Below are 16,840 nucleotides of genomic sequence, written 5' to 3' on the forward strand. Positions count from 1 at the left end.
GAACCTAATCCTGAGTATAGTATTGACTCCACAACGTAGGGGGGATTTCACATTTGTAGTCTTAAAAATGCATTTTAGCTTCATATTTTTCAAAATTTTGCAGTTCCACTTTGGAAGTGACCCTCCAAGGTGACTCTTGAGGCAGATCCCATTTTGGTGGATTTTTGGATTTTAAGGGGTGCTGAATTCATTTTAACCAATTGTGTGAAATGATATGTGTATATATTTTTTCCTGGCCCCTTTTATTGTAACTTAACACGAAATGTATGGAATTGAGCAAAATCAAGGAATATCACTTCTAGTCTTGTGCTTAAAAACAGCTCTATAACAAAAGGTCGTTCAGCTTAATATTTGGCTGCATATAAAATCAAGTTAAAATCACTATTGAACTAGTTTTTGATGTTCTCAGTCAACTATTTTCCTTTTTTATATGCTGAAGCTGCTGGCTAGAAAGAAGAAAAAAAACAATAAATCACTCATAAAATTATACTTGATACATGTAAAGAAAAAGTTTACAAAACCATTCACATTTCAAAACCTAAGCAATTTTTAAGCTACAGCAGCCATCTTCATTTTTTGACTGGACAAAATAATCCTATTCAGGGAACCACACAAATAGTAAGATAATGGGAAAAAGAATAAAATAAAATAAATACAGTAAAACCTCTCTATTACAGACACCTACCGGGACACAAATATTGTCCGGTTTAAAGGGGTGTTCGCTTTCCCGAGGGACACGTAAAAAAATAAAAAAACAAGTTTTTAAATAATCTACTTATTACAAAATAATTAATGACACTTCTTAAAAGAAAACTTATTCTGAGATCAAAAGTTATATGCTTGTAATTACAGAAAAGTAATGAAATGTAATAAGTGTTACATATGCTGTAATTCAAGGTTTTCAAGAAATAAACTACTTTAAAATACATACCTTAAAATACATGTAAAAAAAGATGTAATTGAAGTTTGTTTTGAGTAGTTTTTGCTCATCATATCTTCATGATAAATTTTAAGTTCTTGTGTTAATTTTACCCCTATTTCATCATTTCTTTCGGTGTAAAAATGTCTTAGTTCATCAATGTATATTTGAGTATCACTTAAGCTTCTAAATTTTCGTTTCTTCAGATGATACTTCGACCACTATCTGAGGATCGTCTTCTTCTCCTTCACTTTCGGTTTCGTTATGTGTTATGCTTTCAACTATCTCCTCCATTTCTAAGGAGTTTATTTCACATTCAACATCACCATCAATGTCAGCAAATTCATTGCCAATTAAAACATTTTCACCACTGAGGCGTATTAATTTTGTTAAATCATTAACGGGTTCTTCGTCATTAACTGTTCCTTCTTCAGCAACAGGTAGACCTTTTTTGAACCCAGCTTTTAGAAAACAGCTGGTAATTGTAGTCGCCTTGACTTTTTGCCAATTTGCATTTATCCATGAAAATGCCTGTAAGACATCGATTTTTACCGAGCTTGCACTACATTTTCCTCCATCTAAAACTGAAACGATGTGCTTTAAAATTAATTGTCTGTAAAATACTTTGAAGTTTTTTATGACACCTTGATCCAAAGGTTGGCAGACGAGCATAACATTTGGAGGAAAAAAAACAATATTTACATTGGTCAGTTTTACATTTGGATGAGAGGTCACATTATCCAGAAAAAGAAGAACTTTGCGCTTCTGACGTTTCATTTTTTTATTTAATTCCATTAGCCATTCAGTCATTAAATCCATGTTCATCCAGGCTTTTCTGTTTACTTTCCATTGAAAGCCAATTTTGCGGATTCATACCTTTAAAGCATCTTGGCTTTGCCGCTCTTCCTATAATTAAGGGTTGCTCTTTAACACCATCCATACCAGAGCACAGTAAGACCGTTAAATGCTCTTTTGACATTTTGCCACCATGACATTTTTTACCTTTAAAGCACATGGGTTTTTCAGGTAATGCACGGTAAAAAAAGCCCTGTTTCATCGGCATTTAAAATATTTTCGGGCTCAGTCTTTAATTATGGATGACAATTTCTCGACCCATTCATTTACCGTTTCAGGATTTATAGTAGCGGATTCTCCACTTATTACATTAAAAGAAACAGAATGTCTCTTCCGAAATCTTTCAAGCCATCCATTCGAGGCTTTAAAATCCGTCACTCCAAGGTTCTGCGCAGCTTCTAGTGCTTTTGTTTGCAGCATTAGTCCTGACATGGGAACTTGATTGCTTCGCACTTGGCAAAACCATTCGAATACGCATTTATCAATTTATGAAGGTCCCTTTTCAGATGACATTCTGTAATGCTTGCTGTTTCCATTCTCGCACCAAGCTTTCATTAACTTTTCTCTATTTTTACAATTTCTGCCGATTGTGTTTTCCCTACGTTAAAATGCTCTGCTAATTTTCTTACACCATATTTTTCACTTTTGTGATATACGAGCACCTCAATTTTTTCTTTTAAAGTCAAAGCTTTGCGAGGCATTTTTTCCAACGTCTATGCGAATAAGGACACACTCGACTACAGGGTCAAACGCAAAAACTTATTCCAAAAACTCTTAAAATGAAATAATCCTTCCAAGGAAGTTGCCCCACCTCCTCCTTTCTCTGGCAACGATACCCCATTATTTCAATTCACAAATTTTCAGCTTTCTTTTTCCCTTTAAAATAAACTCAATAGCTGGAATTAAGTATGCATCACTTCTCAACCATCGGCCCCGTCCGTTAAAAGGCGCTGATGAAGAACAGCAAAGGCTGCAGTAATAAAACTTAAAAAGATATAAACAAATCACCAATTCTTTTGTAAACTCTGAAGACCACATGGCGGACAGTTTAATTACTATGGGAAAGATAAGGCGTTCGGCCAGTGTACCATGTGTTTTGTTCACTTAAGCCGTACTCAATAACCAACATTTGCATTTCTTGGAATCCGAGCTGTCCCCAGAAGCCTAAAATGTACTCCCTACCCCCAAACAATGGATTCTACATTCCTTTTCCACCTCAGCAGATTTTTTCCTGGCAGATTCTGAACGGGTTGTGCATTTTCGCAAAGGGGTAAATATCTTTTATGGTTTATTGTGGAGGGAGGAAAGGTGTTGCTAATTGTTATCTCTGGTTCTCTTTGTGTCAATTATTGAACAAGTCCAGTGTTGGAAGTGAATCCCAATCTAGGATGTCCAATAAATCTCTCTTTTTTTTCTTTCAAGGAGAAATAGTCAGATTTGCTGAAATTGTCCGTCGGTGTCCGCTTTAATGAGAGAAGAAAGAGCTTTTTTACAAGAAATGTTGTGTCCGTGTCCGGTTAAGTGAGTGTCTGCTTTAATGAGGGGACTTTTAATGGCTTAACCATAGAAAAGGGATGGGAATAAAAGAAACTGTTCGTAATGAGAGGTGTCCGCTTTAAAGGGGTGTCCGTTAAGCGAGGTTTCACTGTAAATAAATCAAGTAAATAAAATTAGGTATCAATCAAAAGAGCATATTGAGATATTTTTTATAACAAAAAAATTATCTGCTCTCAAGCCTCCTTATTGAGATATTAGGTCTTAAAGTCAAAGGCAAAATTTAAAGACATGACTTGGTGAGAAATTAAAGAAACCATGCAATTTCACTGCCTGGATGTGGCAGGATATCCATCTGCAAAGCAACTGAAAGATAGATAGATAGATGTCTTTTATTATTCACCAAAACTCGTTAAATTTGACAACTTTTTCTTAACATTTTGAAAGACTTTAAAATTTCATATTTCAATAATGGGGACACGAGGGAAAATAATTTATGACTCCAAAAATATGCTTTACTATGCTCTTTTGACTGCTACTTATTTAGATTTTTATCACTTTTTCACTATTGTATGGTTTACTGGTTAGAACAATGAGGAGAGTTCTGTATATATTTCTTTCAGGAAACCCTATTCTAAAGCGCAAATCTGGGGAAAATCTTTAGATCAGCATTAACAATTTCATTCGAAGGCATTTTATTGAAACCCAAGTGTCACAAGCTGATTTGAATAAAACTTAGTACATTTATAAACACTTAAAAATATTGATGACATATTTTTTTTAATTGGCAATCAACACTTATAAAGGGATAATGTTGGATAGTAGAGATATTAGAGGCTACACAATATTATTTTATTTTAAATTTCAGATACAAAAATTCAAATAAATGTTGAATATTTGAAAAAAACTAAACAAACTCAAGTTGATGTGGTCAGGATTTTTTTGGAGATACTATTTATACGAGTGAACCACCTCTCACAATCTTACCTCACCACAGGACTAGTTGCCTATGAGCAATTCCATGTCAGATAAATCACCTTCTTGACCTCACCATTTCCGGTTTCAATAAAACTTGGAATGAACAACACATATAACAAGGTAAGTAATATTGCCAATTTTTAGATTTCTATTTTAAAAACTGTTCAAAACATAAGGCCTGTAGAAAACTGAATAAGGGGGGGGGGAAGAAAAGAAAAGTGTGTTTTTACAAATAACTGTAGCTTCTCTCTCAATTTTAGTAAAATGAAAATTCAAAAAGCATGGTAAAGCTAAAAAATACAGCTTTCTACAGATATATTACAACATATTTACAAGGTCATGGGGTTCTCTGACGAGGTAATATTGTAAAAGCTGATTTACACCCTATTAATAGTATTTTCAGAAAGATTCTAAAACATGTAAAATTTAGTATGCTTAGTTTTTTGCAATCATTATTTGAATTTTTGTAATTAAAATTTTAAATAAATGAATATATTATTGTAGATTCTAAAATCCAAACTATCCAATATTTAGGGGTAAATTTCACCCCACTAAATTTTTTATTGTCGATAAAAAAAAAAAAAAAAAAAAAAAAATATATGTAAATATTTTATAGTGTTCTAGCAATGTGCAAAATTTTATTTAAATCAACATGCGACACTTGGGTAGAGTTATTTGTAAGTCACATTAGTTAGTGTAAGTAAAATATTTTTAATAAATAAGTTTATAAAGTCTATCACTTGATTTAATTGGAAAAGATTTTACCAATTACTTAATGCCTTTTGCCATTTGAAGTGGCGATAATGTGACAATTGCGTGGCGATTTTTTAATCGTTAGTTTTTTCATTCAGCCTTTTGTGGCTAAAGGGGATAAGTAATTTTGCTCTTTAATGTATCCCACTCTCAGATAATAAACCTTGAAAATTAAGCATACTAAAAAGTAGATTAATATAGAATAGAGTACTTTTGTAAAAACAAAAAAAAAGAATTTTTTTTTATTTTATTGAAAATTGTAACAAAATTATTGCAAAATAGCATTAATGCATACTTTTTTTAGCACAAACTATTCAAGTTCAGTCTTATTGGTGTGCCAACATTATTAGTGATTGCAATTTGTCTAGATTCAAAACTTTGATTTCATCACTTAGATAATGGGAGAGATGGGGACAATGATGTTCAATTTCTCTAATTTTCTCTTTGATGTGTTAAACGTTTCAAAGGAATATTTATAACAGAATTTTCTGCTCAGAAAACACTCTATAAAAATTCCTTATGTTAAAGTATAAGTATCTTTCTTTCATAACTCTACTTTGGAGCAACAACAATCGACACCAAAAATACCAGTTTTACAAAAAGTGGTTGTAAAGCTTATTTTTCTAAACACACTTTTATTAACTTCACCTGCATCAAAAATCTATTTATGTCTGTAACGGAATCTAGCAACTCAAACTGTTTTATTTCTGACTCTATCCAACTTTTAAGCCTGAGTCTAGTGAAACTGTTGATCACCTCAAGAAGTCTTGCTACATTAGATAAGTACACAATTTTAAATTGTCTTAATTATACTTGAATTACAAGTGGCATTAACTGTTTTAATTGTAACTAAAACTAATACAAATACAAATGTGACGACCAGCAACAGGCTCTGGGCCCAGCTAGGCTGGTCCTAGTCAATTAATTAGTCCCCAATGAAGATCAATGGCCCTCTTAAAGCTATCCACTCCCTTGCTCATTACCGCCTCTTCCGGTAAGCTATTCCAAGTGCCCACGACCCTGCTAAAGTAGTAGTTTTTCCTGATTTCCAAGTTAGCCTGAGATTTAAATAGCTTAAAACAATGACCCCTTGTCCTGCTTTCCCAGCAAAAATTTAATCCATTTACATCTTTCATTTTGATAAATTTAAATAACTGAATCATGTCCCCTCTGACTCTCCTTTGCTCCAGGCTATACATGTTAAGCCAATTAAGTCTGGTATCATAATCTAAATCTGAGAGTCCCCTTACTAATTTAGTTACCCTTCTTTGAACCCTTTCCAATACAAAAATATCTTTCTTCAGATAAGGCGACCAAAACTGAACAGCATACTCCAAATGAGGTCTTACTAAACTCCTATATAAAGGCAGAAGAACATTCTTAGATTTGTTTGAAATAGATCTATTGATGAACCCAAGCATTTTGTTGGCTTTGTTACTAGCAATACTGCACTGTTGACTAAACTTGAAGTCCTGATTTATAAAGACACCCAGATCCATAACATTTTCTGCCTGATTTATGACTGAACCCTGTAAACGATATCTCATACGCTTATTTCCATGACCTAAGTGTAGCACTTGACATTTCCCTACATTAACTGCCATACCCCATTTATCTGCCCACTTAGTAATATGATCTAAATCCTCTTGCAGCTGTTTTACTTGTTCTTCATTTTCGACAATCCCCATAACTTTTACATCGTCAGCAAAACAATTCATGCTTCCAGAAATATTTTCATTGAAATGCACAAACAATCATTGAATAATGATTGTTGTAAAAACAAAGATTATAGGATTGAAGTAAACATGATTACTATAACTCAATATTGGGGAGTTTTATCATGTTGGTTACTGTTGCATGGAAAAGTTTAATACTTTGTGGACAGAATTCCATCATAAATTAAATTTCATAAAAATCAGAAATTGGCTGCTCTTGCTCCAAGGTACAAATACAACATTTTACTTACTCTGTAGCTTACATTATTAGGTTAATGAATGTAGGTTGTTTGATCATTCAATAGTTCAACTTTCTTTTGTGGTTTTTGATGATACAATGATGTTATCAATCGACCCCCCCTCCCCTTCTTTGCAGCTTCAACTTATTGAAGTCTCACTGTATCATAGGAACAAAAAATACTTACAAGTGAACCAAAGCACTTGAAATGTCTGGAGGCAAGCCTTTCATTGTATAACAAATTTCATAAAATGTTCTCATCTGTTTCAGGAATTCAAAGCAATTTAAATTATCAGTCTGAAAAAGAGAAAGGAAATTCTGAATAAAGGTGAAATTTAAGTAATAATCAATGCTGATAAAATGACATTAATGATAAATGGAAGTTAATGGAATGATAATGGTAATTGTTGACAAAATGATAAATGGAACATTTAAAAAAAAAAAAAAAAAAAACGCTAATACTGTGACTGAACTTCATCTTTAATATAGGTTACACCATCTGAACTTTTTACGAACTAGATTTCAAAAGTCAAATACCATTTTCAGTTAGCAAAAGAGAAAAATCATTTTTTTCACTCTAAACTATCTGCCAGACACATCCTGTAAGAAATTCCTATCACCAACATAAAAATTGTCTTCTTATCATCAAATACAACATTTAAGTCGCAACTCTTAGCTCAGAACACTATAAAAGTTAGTTTGGATATACATGGGAGTTGCATCAATTCAGCCAAAACGAATGTTTTTTGTTTCATTAATTCACAGCAACACAGTTTGGTGCATCGTTAAACCAAATGTAATTAAGAACTGCATTTTAAAACTGTACTTGGTGTGTGAAATGATTTAGAATAGGTTGACAGCTCATCCTTAGAAGAAAAGGGTTTTCAGACATAGCAGATTTTTCTTCATTATCATACATGTGATTGGTAAAAAAGAAAAGAAGCTGAAAGTTTTTTGAGTATCTGAAGATTGAAAATTGCGGAATTCCGTTTTCCGGAAATTTTTACCGAGAAAAGGTTAGTATTTTATTACAATTTTTCAACTTTAGGGAAGCAAACATGGTTTAAAAGAACATCAGTTTCTTACCACAAGATTATTTATTAGGAACTGCTTTTTCTTAGTTGAGTTTTTTTTAGTGGTTACTTAAATAATTTACTAGCTTTTTATGAGACATATTGACTACATTTTTGAACTTAAACTAAGAAGTAAGTACTAGCCCTGACTCCATGGGGCTTGAGGGAGCTCAAGCCTACCCAATAATTTGTGTAAGCATGTCTTTTTTTAAAGAGTGTTTTTAGAGTAGGGTAACCAGTGCTTTACTTGAGGAGGAGTTTTGTTTTGCTTGAGGAGTGTCAAAGACAATTGTGAAGTTTTTAGCAATTTCTAGGCATTTATGAAATTCCAGACATCAAGGCAAACACACAATTTAATTTACTAAAAGAAGTTCTTGTGCACCTAGACTTGCCTTTTCCAGATTTAAGAGGACTGCTGTGACAGTGAGTTGTGCCAAATATGAGGGAGGAGTTGGGTGGATTTCAAAAGTTGGTTTTAGATTTGCAACCACATGCAAAATATGTCCACTGCATGGCTCATCACAAAACAGAACTGTAAAAATGTTCATTCAAACAAGTAACCTGGTCTATTTGAACCAGAAAACTTGTATACAAATTTTTTGAGTCTTTTATCTAGAAAAAGCCATGCCTCATATTGTTGTTTCTTGCAAATTAATCATATCAGAAAATAAGTAAAACAACATTTTCAAAGCATAAAAACCTGAAAAATTTCCGAGGGAAATTTCCACAGATCTCACCTTCTTGGATGATTCCATACCCGTTAGAGTCCCCCCCCCCCTGGCAGTGATTTCAGCCCCCCCTCAATAATTTTTGCAAGATGGCGCCCCTGGAAGTAAGTAACCACCCTTAAGCAGGGCTAAGACAGAACTGCATGCATTAGACCGACAGCCCAGTTAAAACATATAGAGACTGCAGTTTGTCCATGTGAAAATAAAAATCAATTTATTTACTTTGTAAATGAACTTTTGCTAAAAATGAGAAATATCTCATTCTTGAGCAAAATGCGGAAAGATTGTGTATAGTAAGTAACATATATGTTCTTTAGCTTGCATGTGAAAAAGATTACATTATTTTACACCTTATCTGAAATCAAGTAGCAATATCTAATTATCTGCTATTGATTTCCTATTTTTCTTATTTCCTAAACAGTAGGCAGTATAAAACCTGATGAACAAAAATACAAAGTCATTTTTTACAATAATATTTTTTTTGTTAAATTCTTGTATTTTCTTCTTCCTAAAAAAAGAAACCCCCGAATTCCATGATTCTGTAGATTAAAATTTGCGATTCTGCAAATCAGAGGAGAAATAACATGTATGATTAAGCAGCAGCGGAAAATGATCTCATAACTAGCACTTGAGGAGAATGCAGAAGAAAAGGATGACAAGTCGGCACCAACATGTACAATTACTGCTGACTTAAATCAACTGTAAAAAGTACTGTTTTATTTGTAACATGCTGAAGAAATGTTGAGCTAATAGAAGAAAACTGATAATTGCTTGTTTCAATACACATCTAAAAATAAAAGAAACATCCATTTACAGTACCTCACAAAAGTAAATTTCAGAAAGTATTATTCATATACCGTATATACTCGCGTATAAATCGAGAAATTTTGTCCAAAAAATGAGATCAAAGGAAGGGGGGTCGACTTATACGCGGGTCAAATTTTCCGGAATTTTTTTTTTGATCAACGAGAGCTGGGAAGCTACAAGAAATGCCGATGTGCGGTTACAGGTAGTTGCTGATAAGTTGATTGTGTGAAAAAGTAAACTTATTCAAAAATAATAACTAAAAAAACCTAAATATTACACATAAATAAAGATAATTTTATTCCTCTTTATTAAGAATCAAATCAGCAATTAACAAATATCGTGAAACGTATGAAAATATTTATCGTCAACAGTCACGCCATTCAAATAATTAACTGCTATACTTTTTGTTTTAAGAGTGGCAACATACGTGCTTAATCATATCTTTTCAAAGCACGTGCGCACTTCTGCCTCCTGTTTTCTTAAGATGGCTGATTATTCCAAACAAAAGAGAAAATCCTACAATGCAGGCTTTAAGCTGCAAGTTATTTTATTTGCCGAATCATCGAACAACTTTGCTGCTTCACGTAAGTTTGGCATGAGTGAAAAACTCGTGCAGGACCGGAGAAAGAAGAGAGAAGAGCTGCAGCAGATGCCAAAAACAAAGAAGGCTATGCGTCATGGATCTGCATCTTTTCCAGAGTTGGAAAAAACTTTGAACGATTGGGTCGTCGACTGCCGGAAAAATGGGTACGCAGTTTCTCGAACTGCAATTTGTTTGAAAGCGCAAAAACTTGGCAAAGAAGTTGCTTCCGGCAGCACTTTCCGCGCATCAGCAGGGTGGTGTACCCGTTTCATGAATAGGCACGGCTTGTGCTTACGACAGCGCACCAAAATCGCACAAAAGTTGCCAGCTGATTTGGAGCATAAGATTATGAAGTTCCAAAGATTCATTATCCGAAAGAAGCAAGAGGTTACTTACAACCCCTCTCAAATAGGAAATATGGACGAAACCCCCCTCTGTTTCGATCTCCCTGGAAACAGGACTGTAAACCAAAAGAGGGAGAAAACCATCCTCATAAAAACGACTCGTCATGAGAAGGCGAATTTTACTGTCGTTCTCTCGTGTTGTGCTGACGGGACCAAGTTACCGCCGCTCATAATATTTAAAAGAAAAACTTTGCCAAAGTCTGTAGTGTTTCCCGCTGGCGTGGTGGTTTGAGCTCAAGAAAAGGGGTGAATGAATGAAGAGGGTGTATTAGATTGGTTGAAGACCGTCTGGAATAGACGTCCAGGCGCACTCCTTCAAAAAGAATCCCTTTTAGTGTGGGACATGTTTATTGCTCACCGGTCCGACGCCGCGAAAAGACAAGCAAAAAAAGTGAAGACTACTATATAATTAAATAAATTATATATCAAACGGATAGATGATTTTAACATTTTAATCAGAATTTAGTCCCAAGAAAATAGAAACTAAAAATCCATAATAAATTTATTTTTAACTAGTACAGGGTTCATACTCATTTTTAAAAGTGAAAATTAAGGACTTTTTAAGGACTCTCAAAATTTTTTAAGGACTCATTGGAAATAATTAGACAACTTTAGGTACACGATTTCGAAGTTTTCCAGTAGGGCAAAGTACTTGATACATATTATACGGAGGTCATTCAGAAAGTTAGTTGCACTACGTCGTAAATATGTTTTGTCTGAGACAAATGTCATGAAATTCTGTGGCAACACCTCAGACAAGTACCTTTATTGTGTGACACAGCGGCTTTCTCAAGGCGAGTTTAGTTTTTCTGATAATCAGTCACAAACATGTCTCAACAGCTGCAAGTAGCGTTCAAATCAGAAATGCATGCAGTGATTTGATTTTGTGGGGAAAAAATGCAGGTGCACTGAAATTTATGGGCAGTAGCATGAAGTGTATGGTGAAAATGCAATACCATGTCAAGTTATAGTGAAATGGTGCAACATGTTTGAAAAAGGACGTATGGATATTGACGACGATGAGCGAGAGGGAAAACCAAGTTCAGGAGGGAAGAGTGGGATTACCCTCCCTAGCCGCCTAAACCTTTCGTCTCCTAACTTCCATGTTTCTTGCTCCCATGAAACAAGAACTTTACAAGTGACACTATAACTATATACTATTTGGATGACAAAATGAAAGCTGCAACCCATCAATGGTTATCGGACATTGGACAGGATTTCTTTACAAGAAGGCATCAAAAAACGTGTACCATGCCTTGACAAATACTTTAATAACAGAAGGGGTTGCATTAAAAAGTAGATTTTGAATGAAACTTTAGAAAGACAATAAAGCTAATGTAAAATTTCTATCCTTTTTTTGTTTTCTTGAGCAGTGCAACTAACTTTCTGACTGACCCTCGTATATACGCATACACAAATGCATAACATTATTTCTAAAGTGTAGGGAGAGACGCAATTGACAGTGATGCCCCATTATCCGTGAACTATACTTTAAAATTTCATACATCACAGGGATGAGTGATCAGAGAGTGAAAAGGAGGAAATCAAAAATGAAAAAAAAAAAAAAGAAAAAGAAAAATGAAAATTAATTTGAATTCTGAAATTTTGAATTCAAATTATATTTCTCGCAATCACGAACTGTGACAGGATCCTATTCATTGGAGTTATTGTTTCTAGAAACGGCTCCTGTCCCCCCAAGTTTGCCTCTCCTCCTGTGCGGTTACTGGTGCATAGTTATGTGTGTGCACGTAGGCATGTGTGAGTGTATGTGTGTGAAGTCGTGTGTGTGCGTGTGTGTAGTACATGGACACCTCTGACCAGGAGAAGCGGATAGCTCAGAACCGGAGCAGCCGCACCGCCTGCACAGGTCGGTGGGCGGTGGTGCTGCAGAGGCCCCTGGTCCAAGCTGAAAAGGAATCAGACGCCAAAGACTGTCAAGAGAGGACAATAAGCAATCGTGATTGCGCAAAAAAAAAAAAAAAAAAAAAAAAAAATCTTAAAATCATACAGAAAAGGGACGAGATCAAAATAGCCTCTGGAGTCTATGACATTCCAAAATTAAACAAAAAAGGCTAATTTGCCAGTTTCAAAGATAATACAATATTTTTCCCTATTAATTATGCTTGAAACAATTGAGTGGTAATTAATACATAGTGTACATGTTTTAGCATACATTATTGGAGTGAGGGGCAAACTGATGGGAAAAAAAACTAAAATCTCTTTTCTTCAAGATATTTAAACTACCGTTTTGTTATTATTGCTTTTCATTTGTTACTAACATACCATTTTTTACAAATTTGCTGCATATCCCCATTTCTTGCAAATATGTTTATTTCTATTTAAGTTTTGAAGGAGAGGCAACTATTTCAAACCCCTGAGTCCTTATGATAAAGGGTTGAGGGAGCCAGGATTCAATCTTGGATGCATCACTAATAAATATCAATTTTTCATAATTTTTAGAGAAAAATATCTTTTTTTAATTAAAAACATTTGAATTCAAGGTATTGAAAATTAGAATGTAAATTTTAAAAGTAGATCTGTTTTTAAAGTAAAAATTTACAACAAAGTGAAAAATCTAAGTTTTCCTTATGTGGTAGAACATACTTTTCACAGCGAGAATTGAAAATACATAAAAAAATAAAAAATATACATATAAATAATTGGTTATCCTTTTTCCTTGGATTGGAACTCAAAATTTGGTTTGAAAAGCTTCATAATACTATTTCAGGATCAAAAGATTAACTTGAAGTTGCTTCATTTGTTTTGCAATCATGAAATTCCAAAACGTTTTATAGGCTGTAGAGCCTAAACCATTAGAGATGCATCATAAATAATTTGAATGCTTTCTTAAATGCATAAAAAAGTAACCATGCCAAGTTCCAATACGATCCGAGACTGGGAGTTGGGCCACATTTTTTTTTTTGTAGACTTTTGCTTTTTTCTAAAATAAATTTAAGAAATAAAAATATTATTGAAATAATAAATTAAATAAGCAGATATAAAGTAGCATTTGGTAAAAAAACTTTCCAACAATAAAAATTATTGAAAAACTTTCCAACAATAAAAATGATTGAAATATTTGCAGGATGCAAAAGGATTGAAATCTAGAACAAGGCATGCAATTTTCGGCAAAACACATGTTTGACATCGTTGGCATGTTTCCCAAACATACGTTTTTGGCAGATATCGTGGAAGAAGAATATTTTTGGTTGAGAAAGAGAAAAGTAATAAAATGGGGATCAAACTTAATATAATTTTTAAAAAAATAAGGAAATGTTCAGAAAATTAAGGACTTTTAAAGGGTTTTTTAAGGAAGTACGAACCCTGTAGTACACTTGTTTCTTCACAAAGTAGTAAAAAATATGTCTCAGTGAAAAAAGTAACAATTAAAAAAAGCTTAGCATAAATGAAACATAAAGAAGGGTTTACCTTAATAGTATAAGGACCTTCATCAGTAGGGGGCACTTTAACTTTCTTTGGCACAGGAAAAGCAACATTTTTAACAAACTCCATACTATCAGACAAATTCACTGAAAGTGTAAAATTTTGATTATATATGCATATATAATTTCACTTAATACTTGAAATAATCATATTTAGTTCAAGCATACCATACCTAACACTGAATCTCTTCCTTTCACTGGATCATCTGGTACTACAGTTTGTAAACATTCTTCATATTTCTTATCACGCCCTGGGCAAGCACATATTTTGACATCTATTCGGTGATGGCCAATTACCTTATTACTGAAATATAATGAAGTTGAAAAATCAAACTGAGCTAAAATATGTAGTCTAATCATGTAACACATTTGATTTGCCCATGTCTGACAAGGGCAAAAGTTATAGGCAAATTTGCACATGCCCATTGCCCGTGCCTCACATGTTCTAGTAATGATTTATAATAATAAAACGTATTTATCATAAATGGCACTGCTAGAGAAGCATTTTTCCTGTACAAAACACATCCTACATTTTAGCAATAAGCCATAATATCGTTATAAATTCTTTACTATAAAGTACAGCAATGTCTGGAAGAACCGCACAGCATTTATTCATTTGAAAAGTTAAATTTTCGGAAGTGCTGCCTTTTGGTCGATGTGACGTTTACAATCGACTTTTCTTTTATCACCCCGATTTTATCCCAACTGTTTTGACAAAACAATAAGGAAATATATACTGACACATTCTGATAAAATTACAGATATCTACCTGTTAAGTAAAAGCTTTAACTACAGTGAATGGTTGGCTGTTCGAAAAGATCTGGAAAAGTTGAATTTAATATTTGCGAATTTTTGGCATAATTGATTACAAGTAAAATGGGCTGGTTTTTTAAACAAAAAAGTAACGTAAAACCTTTAAAGGAATGTAAGGAAGCAAAAAATTAAAAACCTGGACACATTTTACTGATGTTAATGCACAATAAAAGCGATACAAAACAGGAATTTGCCAAAACGAAACATTTTTAAAAAATCGTGAAAAGAAACTTCTTCCAAACAGAAATACATTTATTGTCAATTCTAAATCATAAACACGAATATAAATTTCCATTTTCTTCCTTTGTAAAGAGCTTATTTGCAAAAAAAAAAAAGGTGGCAAAACATTCCTGATTTGTGGAGAAAAATCAAGAAACATTCCCAATTTTTGGAGAAAAATCGAAAAGGAATTTAAATGTGGGATTAAGTTTTTTCTTAATTTTTCCTTTAAAAGTGGAGGGAAAGAGCCAAACTCGAGTATATACTGTAAATTCTTTCTTTTTAATGAGTATTTTCTACTCTGATATACCATGGATGAGTTAATCATCATTTCTAAGTGCAGCGATGCAGCGTTTCTGAGCATTTAAAATTTTTGTGACAAAGATTTTTTTGGGATGCAGTGATTATGACGAAGTGGCATTATTACCAGAAATCACTGTAGTTGCTTGGTGGAGAAAAGGTAAAATATCCATTTTGAATGAACTTTTACCCATTTTCAGGGTTGCCAACTTCCAGTGAGGCTGAACAGAAGCACTATTTTGCAGGTCTAAGATTAGAGTATAAAGTGCACCTCCGCAACTTTTAGAGAGATGAATTGTTTACTTTGGTAACTCAAAAGTAACAAGAGTGTGCAATATCAAGATAATTATCATTATCTTTTATTCTTCTTTCTTTTTCTCTTTGCACTAGCATTTTTTCCTCAACATGTACAAAATGATAATAAGAGCAAAGATGAGGTCATATAAAAAGTTGAAACACACAACAACAGTATACTATTGCAAGCTCATTGATTTACAACTCAATATTTGTTCAAAAAAAAAAAAAAAAACAATTTGTGCTAATTTAAGAAAAACAAAACTCAAACTCACATAATTTCATGTATAAATATATAAATGAAAAAAAAAATCATTAATAATTAAGATAAAAAATTAGCTCTTCTAAAATGGCACACATGAAGATAACTTTTCAAGAGACAAAAACATTAAAATAATTACAAGATACAAAAGGTTTGAAATCTGAAATACAGGAAATAAAGTAGGTATTCAATGTCAGCGTTGCAATGTTTCCAAAAAAGTAAACTATTTTATTAATCATTAAAATAAAACCAAATAAGCTAATCTTTGGTAATATATGTGAAAATAATTTCCAACAGCCATAAATACTGCCAGCCCCATTTAATCACGTAAAAGATAAACAAATATCCCACTTTTACTAACAAAACCTCCTAGAACCGAATATTTCCCCATAGATGCAATGTTAAAGATCCCCGCTAAATCGAATAATTTCCCCGGATAATCGAATAATATTAATCAGCTTTTGCATATATCTTTGTTGAGAAAATTTTGGAATAAATTCGAAAGAAATTAAGTAAGAACAATTATTGACATTAAAATATAAAGTAATATTTATCGCTGACAACGGGCGAAAACAACAACATTCTTATTCTATTAAAATGTTTCCACTATTATAACAAATTTCTTTTGTCTTTGTCATTACAAAAAAAAAGTGATGTTGATAACTAAATTAAATAACACATATAAATATACACATTTTAGACAATGACAATTCGATAAATATTAAATGTAAGACAAGGGGGGGGGGGGGAGGGAGTCAGAAAAGTGTTTTGAAAATACCTTGAGCAAGCAATTTCTTATTATGGAATTTTTCAAAAAATAACGAACTGAAAAAAAGGTGCCAAAAGAAAGATTATACAACTCAAGTTGTAAGTTACATTTTATAATTTTCATACGTACTTGTAATACATACTAATTATTGAACTATTTAGTTGTTTATTTAGTTTATTTTAAAAATTTTTTA

The 16,840-nt window shown here is 33.0% G+C and overlaps 1 protein-coding gene across 1 annotated transcript in view; it reads right to left on the minus strand.

Moving 5' to 3' along the window:
* Positions 1–307: 307 nt before the first annotated feature.
* LOC129230380 (cellular tumor antigen p53-like) overlaps positions 308–16,840 on the minus strand; it is a 31,209-nt gene continuing 14,676 nt past the window's right edge. Inside the window, exons 7-10 of the mRNA XM_054864779.1 lie at positions 14,164–14,294; positions 13,977–14,077; positions 7,140–7,249; positions 308–446 (exon numbers count right to left, since the gene is read on the minus strand). Coding sequence (XP_054720754.1) covers positions 410–446; positions 7,140–7,249; positions 13,977–14,077; positions 14,164–14,294 — 379 coding nt within the window. The 3' untranslated portion in view covers positions 308–409. The remainder of the gene's footprint in view (positions 447–7,139; positions 7,250–13,976; positions 14,078–14,163; positions 14,295–16,840) is intronic.

This window comes from Uloborus diversus, chromosome 9 (assembly GCF_026930045.1).
Source record: "Uloborus diversus isolate 005 chromosome 9, Udiv.v.3.1, whole genome shotgun sequence".
Lineage (NCBI taxonomy): Eukaryota > Metazoa > Arthropoda > Arachnida > Araneae > Uloboridae > Uloborus > Uloborus diversus.